The sequence below is a fragment of the Pseudophryne corroboree genome, chromosome 7, assembly GCF_028390025.1.
Source record: "Pseudophryne corroboree isolate aPseCor3 chromosome 7, aPseCor3.hap2, whole genome shotgun sequence".
NCBI lineage: Eukaryota > Metazoa > Chordata > Amphibia > Anura > Myobatrachidae > Pseudophryne > Pseudophryne corroboree.
Window position 1 is genome coordinate 504,766,622 of NC_086450.1, and position 13,987 is coordinate 504,780,608.

Here is a 13,987-nt window from a genome sequence, read left to right on the forward strand (position 1 = left end):
CTACTCTGGATTTACCTCTAGCTGAGGGGCCAAAATTCCATTAAAAAAAAATCCCAGGATTTGCATAATGGGGCGTGGCCTCGCGTCCCGCGATTAGGCCACGCCCCCAACCCACAGCAGGCACAGCAATGAGATAGGGCTCCCCTGTCTCAAGTACCCTGTGCCCCCCGGACTCATAATCAGCCCCTGGGAGCATGCCAGCAGCTCACAGAGCACTGGGCATGCCCCCTCACTGACGAAAACGGGGCCCTCCCGCGAAGCCACGCCCCCTTTTCGCCGTGTGTGTGTTTGTGTGTGTGTGTGTGTGTGTGTGTGTGTGTGTGTGAGAAAGCTGGGAAATATGCACCCTGCCTGTGCCATGTCCATACTATCTGCTTCTGCAGCTGCTCCTAGTGTCCTATAGATTTGGCCAGATCTGTGACTCATTTGACTAACTCCGCCCACTGTTGTGACTCCGCCCAGCGTTAGCAAATGAATCACAGATCTGGGCTATTATATAGGACATACACACACACACACACACACACATATATACATATACACACACATACACTAGGTGATTCAGCGCGCCCTACGGGCGCTCTTCACACCGTTATAAGGTGCTAGGCCCCGTAACCCCTGCAGAAACGTGGGTTGGGGTTTGTTTGTGGTGGCAGTGTTGTATGATGTAGGTAGTGACAGTGTGCAGAGTGGAATGGTATTCTGTGGGGTGGATGTGGAGAATGGTTATTTGGGAAAGGGTGGTGCGGATGGGGGTGATGTTTTAGAGGGGCTGAAGAAAATGTGGGGTGTACATGATGCGAGTGATGGGTGGTTAGCATTAGGAGGATGGCAATAAGGGAGGGTGATGGTAAAGTGTGTGTGTGTGGGAGGAAGGGTTTGCGGACAGGTAGGTTGAGAGGGGGTGCAGGGTGTGTCTATGGCATGTGCAAGGTGGACTTGATGGGGGTGTATGTGGGTTAAGGTTAGGTTGCAAGTTTGGATGTGATAGGTTTAGGGTGGCTTTGGTCTGCATTGTGGAGGGGAGTGAAGGGACTGTGGTTGGTGAAGTGTGTTGTGGGAAGGGGTACATGGATTCGTCTGTCTGTCCGTAAGAAGCTGTGGTTGGTGGCTGATCAGAGTAAGGCTGGACGGTGGATGTGGTCCAGTCACCGTATACTTAGGCGAATTGTGTGGCTGTCCACCTGCCAACGTGTAGGTAGTGGTGTGCTGCCACTGGTCAGAAGCAGGTGACTCCGCCCAGCCCTGTGACTCCACCCAGCGTTACGGCCAGGCACAGAGTCACAGATTTGGCCTAATATATAGGAGATAGGAGAGATTGACACCCAGAGGGGCAATACCTCATGCGTTGACAGCATAGACTGAGAACGCTAATTAATATTAGATACTTTACACTTAATAACTTATTAACATCTCTATGAATAATATATTCTGGCATCAATCGGCTATCCTTCTGAACATACACAATATATACAGTGGCGTTGACAGCAGTGACTGAGAACGCTAACTGGGTATAGAGAGATACCTCAATAATATTCATCAACTTGTGTGATGTATGGAAACTTCCAAGTTCTTTTATAAATTTAGGAATAGTCACCATAAGAATTATAATAGAGTACCTGTCTCAATAGCTCACAAGCGGGAATACTTACTATTAGTCCATCATCTTTCCTCTATGTATATGAAATTCTTGACAATAGGAAATTTACTGGAGTTCAAATAACGTTTGATACTACACGTGTGGCTATTACACTGACATTCACACTAAACAAACCCAATTGATTATTGGGAGTATATTCCGACAACACTAACTCAATTTATGTGGAAGGTCATAGAACCTATGATAAATGTATTGATCATATAGGACATTGCACAGCACATTGGATGAAAAGAGTGTGGTTTTTAACAATATATATGTTACACGGTGTCTTGCACTTGTCTGAATTTATTTTAATAAATCAGTTATTGGCCTTTTTAATTTAATAATAATAATAAAAGTTACATTTTATTGTGTGATTTTTTAGCTTTAGTGCGCCACTTAAAGTCCAATTCTTTCCCTTCCTCTCAAAACATACTTCATATGTTGGCAACAATATATGGTGTGGCAGCACCCCCACAACTTGTGACCGGATATTAATCGGCATAGTTTAATTTGGGGTATTTTGTGTGTAATATATATTTACAGCTTAACATTAGTGCAGTAGATCTCCCCTTTACTTTTCCTCATATTTGAAGAGAATGTTCATCAAAATTAATTTTGATAAATTCCTCTGTGGAGACATTTACCAGCAATTGCCTATAGAACGTACACAGGGACCTGTGATGGTGGATTCCAGTGGGGACGAATTAATAATCTGTGAGGAGGGGGATGTACACAGTGAAAAGGGTGAGGAATCGGAGGATGAGGAGGAGGTGGACATCTTGCCTCTGTAGAGTCAGTTTGTGCAAGGAGAGATTGATTGCTTCTTTTTTGTTGGGGGCCCAAACCAACCAGTCATTTCAGCCACAGTCGTGTGGCAGACCCTGTGGCTGAAATGATGGGTTTGTTAAAGTGTGCATGTCCTGTTTATACAACATAAGGGTGGGTGGGAGGGCCCAAGGACAATTCCATCTTGCACCTCTTTTTTTTTTATTATTTATTTTTGCATCATGTGCTGTTTGGGGACAATTTTTTTTAAGTGCCATCATGTCTAACACTGCAGTGCCACTCCTAGATGGGCCAAGTGTTTGTGTCGGCCACTTGGGTCGCTTAGCTTAATCATCCAGAGACCTCGGTGCAAATTTTAGGACTAAAAATATTGTGAGGTGTTCAGTGTAGACTGGAAATGAGTGTAAATTATGGTTATTGAGGTTAATACTACTATAGGATCAAAATTACCCCTAAATTCTATGATTGAAAAAAAAAAAAAAAACCACCCGAATCCAAAACGCATACGAATTAGACAAAAATTCGAAAAGGCTGGTTTTGCAAAAACGTGTCCAAAACCCCAAAAATGCCCGATAGATAGATAGAGATCCAGACTTTGGCAAATAAACACACATAAGCAAATGTATGTATGGTCAACGTTTTAGGGACCGTGCTCCCTTTTATCAAGACATGAATCGTCGACCATACATACATTTGCTTATGTGTGTTTATTTGCCAAAGTCTGGAGTGCCAATTCTGCCGTTTCTATATACACTACACCTAGCAATAAGTGTTAATGGGGCACCAGACACGTTATTGCTTTTAGTCATTGTGAGTGCCGGACTCAAACTTTATATATATATATATATATACACACACACACACATACATATACACACACACACACACACACATATATATATACATATACACACACATATATACACACACACACACACACACACAAGTATTTGGACAGCCACAGATTGTGCAAGTTGACCCACTTAAAAAGTTGAGAGGTGTGTAATTTCCATCATAGGTACACTTCAACTGTGAGAGACAGAATAAAAAAAAATATGGAAATCACATTGTATGATTTTTAAACAATTTGTATATTCTTGCGGGAACTTACTGAGGGAAGGAGGTTTTTGCCCAAAATCTCACGATACATGGCCCCATTCATCCTCTCCTTAATATGGATCAGTCGTCCTGTCCCCTTTGCAGAAAGCATGATGTTTCCTCCCCCATGCTTCACAGTGGGTATGGTGTTTTTGGGATGCCATTCATCATTCTTCTCCCTCCAAACATGACGAGTGGAATTTATGCCAAAATTTTTAATTTTGCTCTCACCTGACCACATTATATTCTCCCAATCCTCCTCTGGATCATCCAGATGGTCACTGGCAAACTTTAGACGGGCCTGGACATGTGCTGGCTTAAGCAGGGGGACCTTTCGGGCGCTGCAGGATTTCAATCCATGATGACGTAGTGTGTTACTAATAGTAACCTTTGTGACTGTGGTCCCAGCTCTCTTGAAGTCATTGACCAGGTCTCCCCGTGTAGTTCTGGGCTGATTCCTCACCAGTCTCAAGATCATTGATACCCCCATGAGGTGAGATCTTGCATGGAGTCCCAGGTTGAGGGAGATTGTCAGTGATCTTGTACTTCTTCCATTTTTTAATTGCGTCAATAATTGATCTTTTCTTACCAAGCTGCTTGACTATTTTCGAGTAGCTCGTCCCAGCCTTGTGCAGCTCTACAATTTTATCCCGGGTGTCCTTAGACAGCTCTGGTCTTGACCATGGTGGAGAGGTAGCAGTCTGACTGTTTGAGGGTGTGGACAGGTGTCTTTTATACAGATAACCAGTTAAAACAGGTGCCATTAATACAGGTAACGAGTGGAGGATAGAAGAGCTTCTTAAAGAAGAAGTAACAGGTCTGTGAGAGCCAGAAATCTTGCTGCTTTGTAGGTGTCCAAATATTTATTTTCCACAAGAATATAATATAATTTGTTTAAAAATCATACATTGTGATTTCCTGGGGTTTTTTTTTCAGATTCTGTCTCTCACAGTTGAAGTGTACCCATGATGGAAATTACACACCTCATCTTTTTAAGTGGGTCAACTTGCACAATCGGTGGCTGTCCAAATACTTTTTTGCTATATATATATATATATATATATATATATATATATATATATATATATATATATATATATATATATATATATATATATAGCGCCATATGAAGGGAGAGCACTCACCAGACTTGTTAAAAGGTAAATCCTTTATTTCAGAACAAGAAGTCAAACAGCTACATCGACGTTTCGGTCCTGTCCAGGACCTTTGTCAAGATAAAAACATGGTGCAGTGTCCGGATATTTATACCCATATTGGTTCCCTCCCACCAATAAGGTGGGATACACCCACTCATGTTCAACATTAAGAATACTCCTAGTTCAATAGATGAAATAGAAAAACAATCGACCATATGGGCTCAGTATATACAAAGTGTCTAGTAGGTAATCATCAAAACGGACCAGTTAGGCTTAATAATCCATCTAAACCATTAAAAAACGGCGTGCGTTCCAGCGGCCGAGTCACTTCCGGTCCGTGAACCGCACATCCGGTCACGTGCCCCGGAAGACAGCTAAACAAAGCAACTTCCGGTCCGTGACACGCACATCCGGTCACGGAGGTGAACACGGTATACAACACATGTAAAGTTTAGTAAAGGATCTTAAAGTGGTATCCCCATCAATCATACCACACATATATGCGCATATGCTGTGGCAATCGAGGATATATCTATACAACTATTCTTTAGACGTTAAACATATTAACAAAATTGTTGTAATTGAATCCAATATATAAACATAATATTAGATAGATGTCCATAGGGATCCAGTAGATTAGATAAGCCAATTACGCTGATCAGTCAGTTCATCAAGTACTTGAAATTTTTGAAACGATCAAGGTATCCATGTTCAAGATAAGGTTATCAAGTATTAGCCAAGCTGAAAAGTAAAATAAAAAGTTAGTAAAGCCACAGACTATTACAACAGGAGGAGACAGACCGCAAAAAAAAAATTATAAAAATAAAAACAAAAGATGAAAAGTGTAGTAAAAAATAATCAAAAATAATAATAAGTTCCAGAATTTAGCCCAAATATATGCCATAATGAATGGCATCATTAAGTCCCCGTGGTCGAATGGTATCAAGGCGAAAGATCCAAGATGCCTCCTTTTTAAGAAGAATTTTAGCACGATCTCCACCCCTTCTTGGAGGATCCACCCTGTCAATTATCATACATCTCAGTGTTGCCAGCGAATGTCTGGCCTCAATAAAATGCCGGGCCACCGGTTTGTCAGAGGTACCGTCTGTGAGTGCCGACCTAATCGACAGTCGGTGATTTGCCATTCTCTCGCGGAATGTACGTATAGTCTTGCCGACATATACTAATGAACACGGACAGGTAAGAATATAAACCACGAAGTATGACGTACAAGTCACCCTTTTTCGAATAGAAATTTTTGACCTGTATGTGGGTGATGAAAGAATGTACCCACCATCATCCCCCTGCATGTCGTACAGTTGATGCAGCGGTAACATCCTGGTTTATTAGTGTTTAACCAGGTATTCGTCGATGGAACTTGTATCCTGTCAGGTAGCATAAGCAGGTCTTTTAAATTTTGTGCTCTTTTGAAACTCACTAGAGGTTTCTTGGGTAACTTCTTGGTCAGCGACGGATCAGACTTGACAATAGGCCACATCTTATGGATGGCATTACATATGGTGGATCCAGCCCCATCAAAGGTGGTCGTGATCACAAAGGGATTGTCATTCTTCGGTCTGGTGGAATTACCCCTTTCAAAAATATCTCTGGCTTTATCCAGACATCTCTTGATGGTCAAATCATCGTATCCACGTGTTGAGAACCTCTGTTTCATCTCATCAATTTGGCATAATGCTGTCATAGGATCAGAATGGTTACGAAACACTCTCAGAAATTGAGAGATAGGTAAATTCTGTTTGAGCGGTCCTGGATGATAACTGTCAAAATGTAATAAAGAATTGCGGTCTGTCTCTTTCCGGTATAGTCTGTAGCCATAGCCCAGTTCTGTGATAAAGACACTAACATCCAAAAATGAAACAGATTGGTCACTAAATTGCATTGTAAATCTAATAGGTGAATCTAGAGAATTTAATTCTTGAATCATTAGCTGTAGAGATTGTTCAGTACCTCTCCATAGCAGGAAAACATAGTCTATAAACCTACGGTAGAAAGCAATACTATCTCCAAACAGCGGGACTATATTCTCAGTTTCATAGGCATCCATAAATAAATTAGCATATGAGGGCGCTATATTGCTGCCCATCGCGGTGCCCGCCGTTTGGAGATAGTATCGCTCACCGTATCGAAAGTAGTTACAGGTGAGAATCAGTTCAATCAGAAATTCAACAGGAGGAGAACCCACATGATGTCGAGTAAGGACCTTGACAAAGGGGTACATCTGACCCCGAAACGTTGGTTTTTCTGCTGAATACACTTTTTGTACTTTAAAGTCTCCGAGTGCCGCCTCTTCTTTACTGTTTATGTGGATCTTTTTGGAGGGCACCGGAGCCATTTCAGCAAAACGGAGGAGGGAGTGCCGGTCCGTGGGGAACATTATTTATATATATATATATATATATATATATATATATATATACACACACACACACACACACACACACACACACACACACACATTATATATAACTTTATATGAAACGTAACCTGAGAACTGACGCAGACCAGTGTAATACGGCCAGTGAACGCACCATATTTGCATGCATTGCCACCTCCCAGTCCGCGCCCAGGAATACCCCTCACTTTGCTCTGAATCGGAAATCACTATCAACAACACGTGTGCGTTTGCTCAGATATTTTGCACTTGCGCAGCTGAAAATAATCACTCAACTACGATAACGTCGGCATTGCGTGCCGCTATGGATCAGGCGCACAGTGTCTGAACTGGATGACCACATATACTATGAATATGACACATATAGCAGGCACAATAATAACACACGACACTCATGTAATATGCAATTATCTCCATTTATATTTCCGCCATAACACCAAGTGCAGTATAATCAGGGGTAACAGTGTATTCCCGTATACACGTCATATATACATTCCAACCTTATATACAGGCAGTGCTGGGAAATCTCAGCCATAGAGGTCACCTTCACATGCATTTAGTTCATAGGCTCCTACTCACCCTCCTGCGACTTTTACTGAACTCATTGCCTGTCTCCTCCTGAGCCAGGTGTCATGAGGCAGAGCTGCTTTATCCATTACCCCTGTATAAGACACAGATATTCTGTGCTCCCTGCTCAGGCTATAATACACAGAGTAGACCTGTAGTTTATCTCAGGACAACAAACACAAATCAGCTCCTCCCAATGGTACAGATACATGACTGAAAAGCACAAAAAACAACCAAAAATAAGATTTTACTCACCGGTAAATCTATTTCTCGTAGTCCGTAGTGGATGCTGGGGACTCCGTCAGGATCATGGGGAATAGCGGCTCCGCAGGAGACAGGGCACAAAAAGTAAAGCTTTTAGGATCACATGGTGTGTACTGGCTCCTCCCCCTATGACCCTCCTCCAAGCCTCAGTTAGGATACTGTGCCCGGACGAGCGTACACAATAAGGAAGGATATTGAATCCCGGGTAAGACTCATACCAGCCACACCAATCACACCGTACAACCTGTGATTTGAACCCAGTTAACAGTATGATAACAGAGAAGCCTCTGAACAGATGGCTTCCAACAATAACAACCCGATTTTTTTGTAACAATAACTATATACAAGTATTGCAGACAATCCGCACTTGGGATGGGCGCCCAGCATCCACTACGGACTACGAGAAATAGGATTTACCGGTGAGTAAAATCTTATTTTCTCTGACGTCCTAGTGGATGCTGGGGACTCCGTCAGGACCATGGGGATTATACCAAAGCTCCCAAACGGGCGGGAGAGCGCGGATGACTCTGCAGCACCGAATGAGAGAACTCCAGGTCCTCCGTAGCCAAGGTATCAAATTTGTAGAATTTTACAAACGTGTTCTCCCCTGACCACGTAGCTGCTCGGCAAAGTTGTAATGCCGAGACACCTCGGGCAGCCGCCCAAGATGAGCCCACCTTCCTTGTGGAGTGGGCATTTACAGATTTAGGTTGTGGCAGGCCTGCCACAGAATGTGCAAGTTGGATTGTGCTACAAATCTAGCGAGCAATCGTCTGCTTTGACGCAGGAGCACCCATCTTGTTGGGTGCATATAGTATAAACAGCGAGTCAGACTTCCTGACTCCAGCCGTCCTTGAAATATATATTTTTAATGCTCTGACAACGTCCAGCAACTTGGAGTCCTCCAAATCGCTAGTAGCCGCAGGCACCACAATAGGCTGGTTCAAGTGAAATGCCGAAACCACCTTAGGGAGAAAATGAGGACGCGTCCGCAGTTCTGCCCTGTCCGAATGGAAAATCAAATATGGGCTTTTGTACGATAAAGCCGCCAACTCTGATACTCTCCTGGCTGAAGCCAGGGCCAGTAACATGGTTACTTTCCAAGTAAGATATTTCAAATCTACAGATTTGAGTGGCTCAAACCAATGAGATTTGAGAAATTCCAAAACTACATTGAGATCCCACGGTGCCACCGGAGGCACAACCGGGGGCTGTATATGTAGTACACCTTTGACAAAAGATTGTACTTCAGGCACTGAAGCCAATTCTCTCTGGAAGAAAATTGACAGGGCCGAAATTTGAACCTTAATAGATCCCAATTTGAGGCCCATAGACAATCCTGCTTGCAGGAAATGTAGGAATCGACCCAATTGAAATTCCTCCGTCGGGGCCTTCCTGGCCTCACACCACGCAACATATTTTCTCCAAATGCGGTGATAATGTTGTGCGGTCACTTCCTTCCTGGCTTTAATTAAGGTAGGAATAACTTCCTCTGGAATGCCTTTTTCTCTTAGAATCCGGCGTTCAACCGCCATGCCGTCAAACGCAGTCGCGGTAAGTCTTGGAACAGACAAGGTCCCTGCTGAAGCAGATCCCTTCTTAGAGGTAGAGGCCACGGATCTTCCGTGAGCATCTCTTGAAGTTCCGGGTACCAAGTCCTTCTTGGCCAATCCGGAGCCACGAGTATTGTTCTTACTCCCCGTAGCCGTATAATTCTCAGTACCTTTGGTATGAGAGGCAGAGGAGGAAACACATACACCGACTGGTACACCCACGGTGTTACCAGAGCGTCCACTGCTATTGCCTGAGGGTCTCTCGACCTGGCGCAATACCTGTCCAGTTTTTTGTTTAGGCGGGACGCCATCATGTCCACCTTTGGTTTTTCCCAACGGTTCACAATCATGTGGAAGACTTCCGGATGAAGTCCCCACTCTCCCGGGTGGAGGTCGTGTCTGCTGAGGAAGTCTGCTTCCCAGTTGTCCACTCCCGGAATGAACACTGCTGACAGTGCTATGACATGATTTTCCGCCCAGCGAAGAATCCTTGCAGCTTCTGTCATTGCTCTCCTGCTTCTGTCTGTTTACGTGGGCGACTGCCGTGATATTGTCCGACTGGATCAACACTGGCTGACCCTGAAGCAGTGGTTTTGCCAGGCTTAGAGCATTGTAAATCGCTCTTAGCTCCAGTATATTTATGTGAAGAGATGTCTCCAGGTTTGACCACACGCCCTGGAAGTTTCTTCCTTGTGTGACTGCTCCCCAGCCTCGCAGGCTGGCATCCGTAGTCACCAGGACCCAGTCCTGTATGCCGAATCTGCAGCCCTCTAACAGATGAGCACTCTGCAACCACCACAGAAGAGACACCCTTGTCCTTGGCGACAGGGTTATCCGCTGATGCGATCCGGACCATTTGTCCAGCAGATCCCACTGAAATATTCGTGCGTGGAATCTGCCGAATAGGATCGCTTCGTAAGAAGCCACCATCTTTCCCAGGACTCTTGTGCATTGATGCACGGACACATTTCCTGGTTTTAGGAGGTTCCTGACAAGTTCGGATAACTCCCTGGCTTTCTCCTCCGGAAGAAACACCTTTTTCTGAACAGTGTCCAGAATCATTCCCAGGAACAGCAGACGTGTCGTCGGGGTCAATTGAGATTTTGGAAAATTCAGAATCCACCCGTGTTGTTGAAGCACTACTTGGGTTAGTGCTACTCCGACCTCCAGCTGTTCTCTGGACCTTGCCCTTATCAGGAGATCGTCCAAGTAAGGGATAATTAATACGCCTTTTCTTCGTAGAAGAACCATCATTTCGGCCATTACCTTGGTAAAGACCCGAGGTGCCGTGGACAAACCAAACGGCAGTGTTTGAAACTGATAATGACAGTTTTGTACCACGAACCTGAGGTACCCTTGGTGTGAAGGGCAAATTGGGACATGCAGATAAGCATCTTTTATGTCCAGGGACACCATGAAGTCCCCTTCTTCCAGATTCGCTATCACTGCTCTGAGTGACTCCATCTTGAACTTGAATTTTTGTATGTACAGGTTCAAGGATTTCAGGTTTAGAATAGGTCTTACCGAGCCGTCCGGCTTTGGTACCACAAATAGTGTGGAATAATACCCCTTTCCCTGTTGTAGGAGGGGTACCTTGACTATCACCTGCTGAGAATACAGCTTGTGAGTTGCTTCCAATACCGTCGCCCTGTCTGAGGGAGACGTTGGTAAAGCAGACTTTAGGAACCGGCGAGGGGGAGACTTCTCGAATTCCAACTTGTAACCCTGAGATACTACCTGCAGGATCCAAGGGTCTACCTGAGAGTGAGCCCACTGTGTGCTGAAATTCTTTAGTCGACCCCCCACCACCCCCGAGTCCGCTTGCAAAGCCCCAGCGTCATGCTGAGGGCTTTGCAGAAGCCGGGGAGGGCTTCTGCTCCTGGGAGGGAGTTGCTTGCTGCAACCTCTTACCCCTTCCTTTGACTCTGGGCAAATATGACTGTCCTTTTGCCCGCTTGTTCTTATAGGAACGAAAGGACTGCGGCTGAAAAGACGGTGTCTTTTTCTGTTGGGAGGTGACCTGAGGTAAAAAGGTGGATTTTCCGGCTGTTGCCGTGGCCACCAAATCCGATAGACCAACCCCAAATAATTCCTCTCCTTTATACGGCAATACTTCCATATGCCGTTTGGAATCCGCATCACCTGACCACTGTCGCGTCCATAAACTTCTTCTGGCAGATATGGACATCGCACTTATTCTTGATGCCAGAGTGCAAATATCCCTCTGAGCATCTCGCATATAAAGAAACGCATCCTTTAACTGCTCTATAGTCAATAAAATACTGTCCCTATCCAGGGTATCAATATTTTCAGTCAGGGAATCCGACCACACCACCCCAGCACTGCACATCCAGGCTGAGGCTATTGCTGGTCGCAGTATAACACCAGTATGAGTGTATATACTCTTCAGGGTAGTTTCCAGCCTCCTATCAGCTGGATCCTTGAGGGCGGCCGTATCTGGAGACGGTAACGCCACCTGTTTTGATAAGCGTGTGAGCGCCTTATCCACCCTAGGGGGTGTTTCCCAGCGCGCCCTAACCTCTGGCGGGAAAGGGTATAACGCCAATAACTTCTTTGAAATTAGCAGTTTTCTATCGGTTCAATTCCTCCGATTCAGGAAAAGCTACAGGTAGTTTTTTCACACCCCACATAATACCCCCTTTAGAGGTACCTGCAGTATCAGAGATATGCAAAGCCTCCTTCATTGCCGTGATCATATAACGTGTGGCCCTACTGGAAAATACGTTTGTTTCTTCACCGTCGACACTAGATTCGTCCGTGTCGGTACCTGTGTCGACTGACTGAGGTAAAGGACGTTTTACAGCCCCTGACGGTGCCTGAGACGCCTGGACAGGTACTAACTGGTTTGCCGGCCGTCTCATGTCGTCAACCGACTTTTGCAGCGTGCTGACATTATCACGTAATTCCATAAACAAAGCCATCCATTCCGGTGTCGACTCCCTAGGGGGTGATATCACCATTACCGGCAATTGCTCCGCCTCCACACCAACATCGTCCTCATACATGTCGACACACACGTACCGACACACAGCAGACACACAGGGAATGCTCTTATCGAAGACAGGACCCCACTAGCCCTTTGGGGAGACAGAGGGAGAGTTTGCCAGCACACACCCAAGCGCTATATATATATATATAACAACCCTATAAAAGTGTTGTTTCTGTTATAGCTGCTCAAATATATCAAATATCGCCAATAAGTGCCCCCCTCTCTGTTTTTCTACCCTGTTTCTGTAGTGCAGTGCAGGGGAGAGTCTGGGAGCCTTCCTCTCAGCGGAGCTGTGCAGGAAAATGGCGCTGTGTGCTGAGGAGAATAGGCTCCGCCCCCTATTTCGGCGGGCTTTCCTCCCGTTTTTACTGAGATCTGGCAGGGGTTAAATACATCCATATAGCCCCAGGGACTATATGTGATGTATTCTTTAAGCCAAAAAGGTATTTTCATTGCTGCCCAGGGCGCCCCCCCCAGCGCCCTGCACCCTCCGTGACCACCGGTGTGAAGTGTGTGACAACAATGGCACACAGCTGCAGTGCTGTGCGCTACCTCATGAAGACAAAGTCTTCTGCCGCCGGTTTCAGGACCTCTTCGCTCTTCGGCATCTGCAAGGGGGTCGGCGGCGCGGCTCCGGGACCGGACTCCATGGCTGGGCCTGTGTTCGATCCCTCTGGAGCTAATGGTGTCCAGTAGCCTAAGAAGCAAATCCATCCTGCACGCAGGTGAGTTCACTTCTTCTCCCCCAAGTCCCTCGATGCAGTGAGCCTGTTGCCAGCAGGTCTCACTGAAAATAAAAAACCTACTAAACTTTCTCTAAGCAACTCTTTAAGAGAGCCACCTAGATTGCACCCTGCTCGGACGGGCACAAAAACCTAACTGAGGCTTGGAGGAGGGTCATAGGGGGAGGAGCCAGTACACACCATGTGATCCTAAAAGCTTTACTTTTTGTGCCCTGTCTCCTGCGGAGCCGTTATTCCCCATGGTCCTGACGGAGTCCCCAGCATCCACTAGGACGTCAGAGAAAAGAAAAAAAACTAAAAGGGAATTCAAATAGCTGTGAAGTGTAACGTGGATCACAGAGCCGCATCATGTAAACTTCCGCTCTCAGCCCCTAACGTGTGCTACCAGAGATAAGCGCAAACACACTGAGCAGGTTCAGGTATTAACGCCCTAAAGTGTCTGTACAGTACCTCACAGCTAATTACTTTCCCACCCAAGTATTTAGTGAGAGAAGCAGGAAGGGTACAAGCCAATAAGATAACAGTGATTGTAGTTGCATCATTATATCAGGTATATATCTAGCTATTAATCCTGACCCAGCCAGCACCCCATACCAAGAAGGCAGCGTGCAGGGGCTCAGTGAAGGTGGCGGAGAAGGTGTGTAAGTGTCTGATGGGGTCACACAGCTGATAGAAGGACAGACGCCCGGCCTCATAGTCCAGGTAGATTGTTACTGTCTGCACAGGAGAATCAAGCTGCAGATTATGGTGCACA

At 45.3% G+C, this 13,987-nt stretch overlaps 1 protein-coding gene across 1 annotated transcript in view; it reads right to left on the minus strand.

Moving 5' to 3' along the window:
* LOC134944443 (E3 ubiquitin/ISG15 ligase TRIM25-like) overlaps positions 1–13,987 on the minus strand; it is a 62,518-nt gene that overhangs the window by 23,819 nt on the left and 24,712 nt on the right. Inside the window, exons 3-5 of the mRNA XM_063933019.1 lie at positions 13,828–13,950; positions 6,823–7,012; positions 6,122–6,378 (exon numbers count right to left, since the gene is read on the minus strand). Coding sequence (XP_063789089.1) covers positions 6,122–6,378; positions 6,823–7,012; positions 13,828–13,950 — 570 coding nt within the window. The remainder of the gene's footprint in view (positions 1–6,121; positions 6,379–6,822; positions 7,013–13,827; positions 13,951–13,987) is intronic.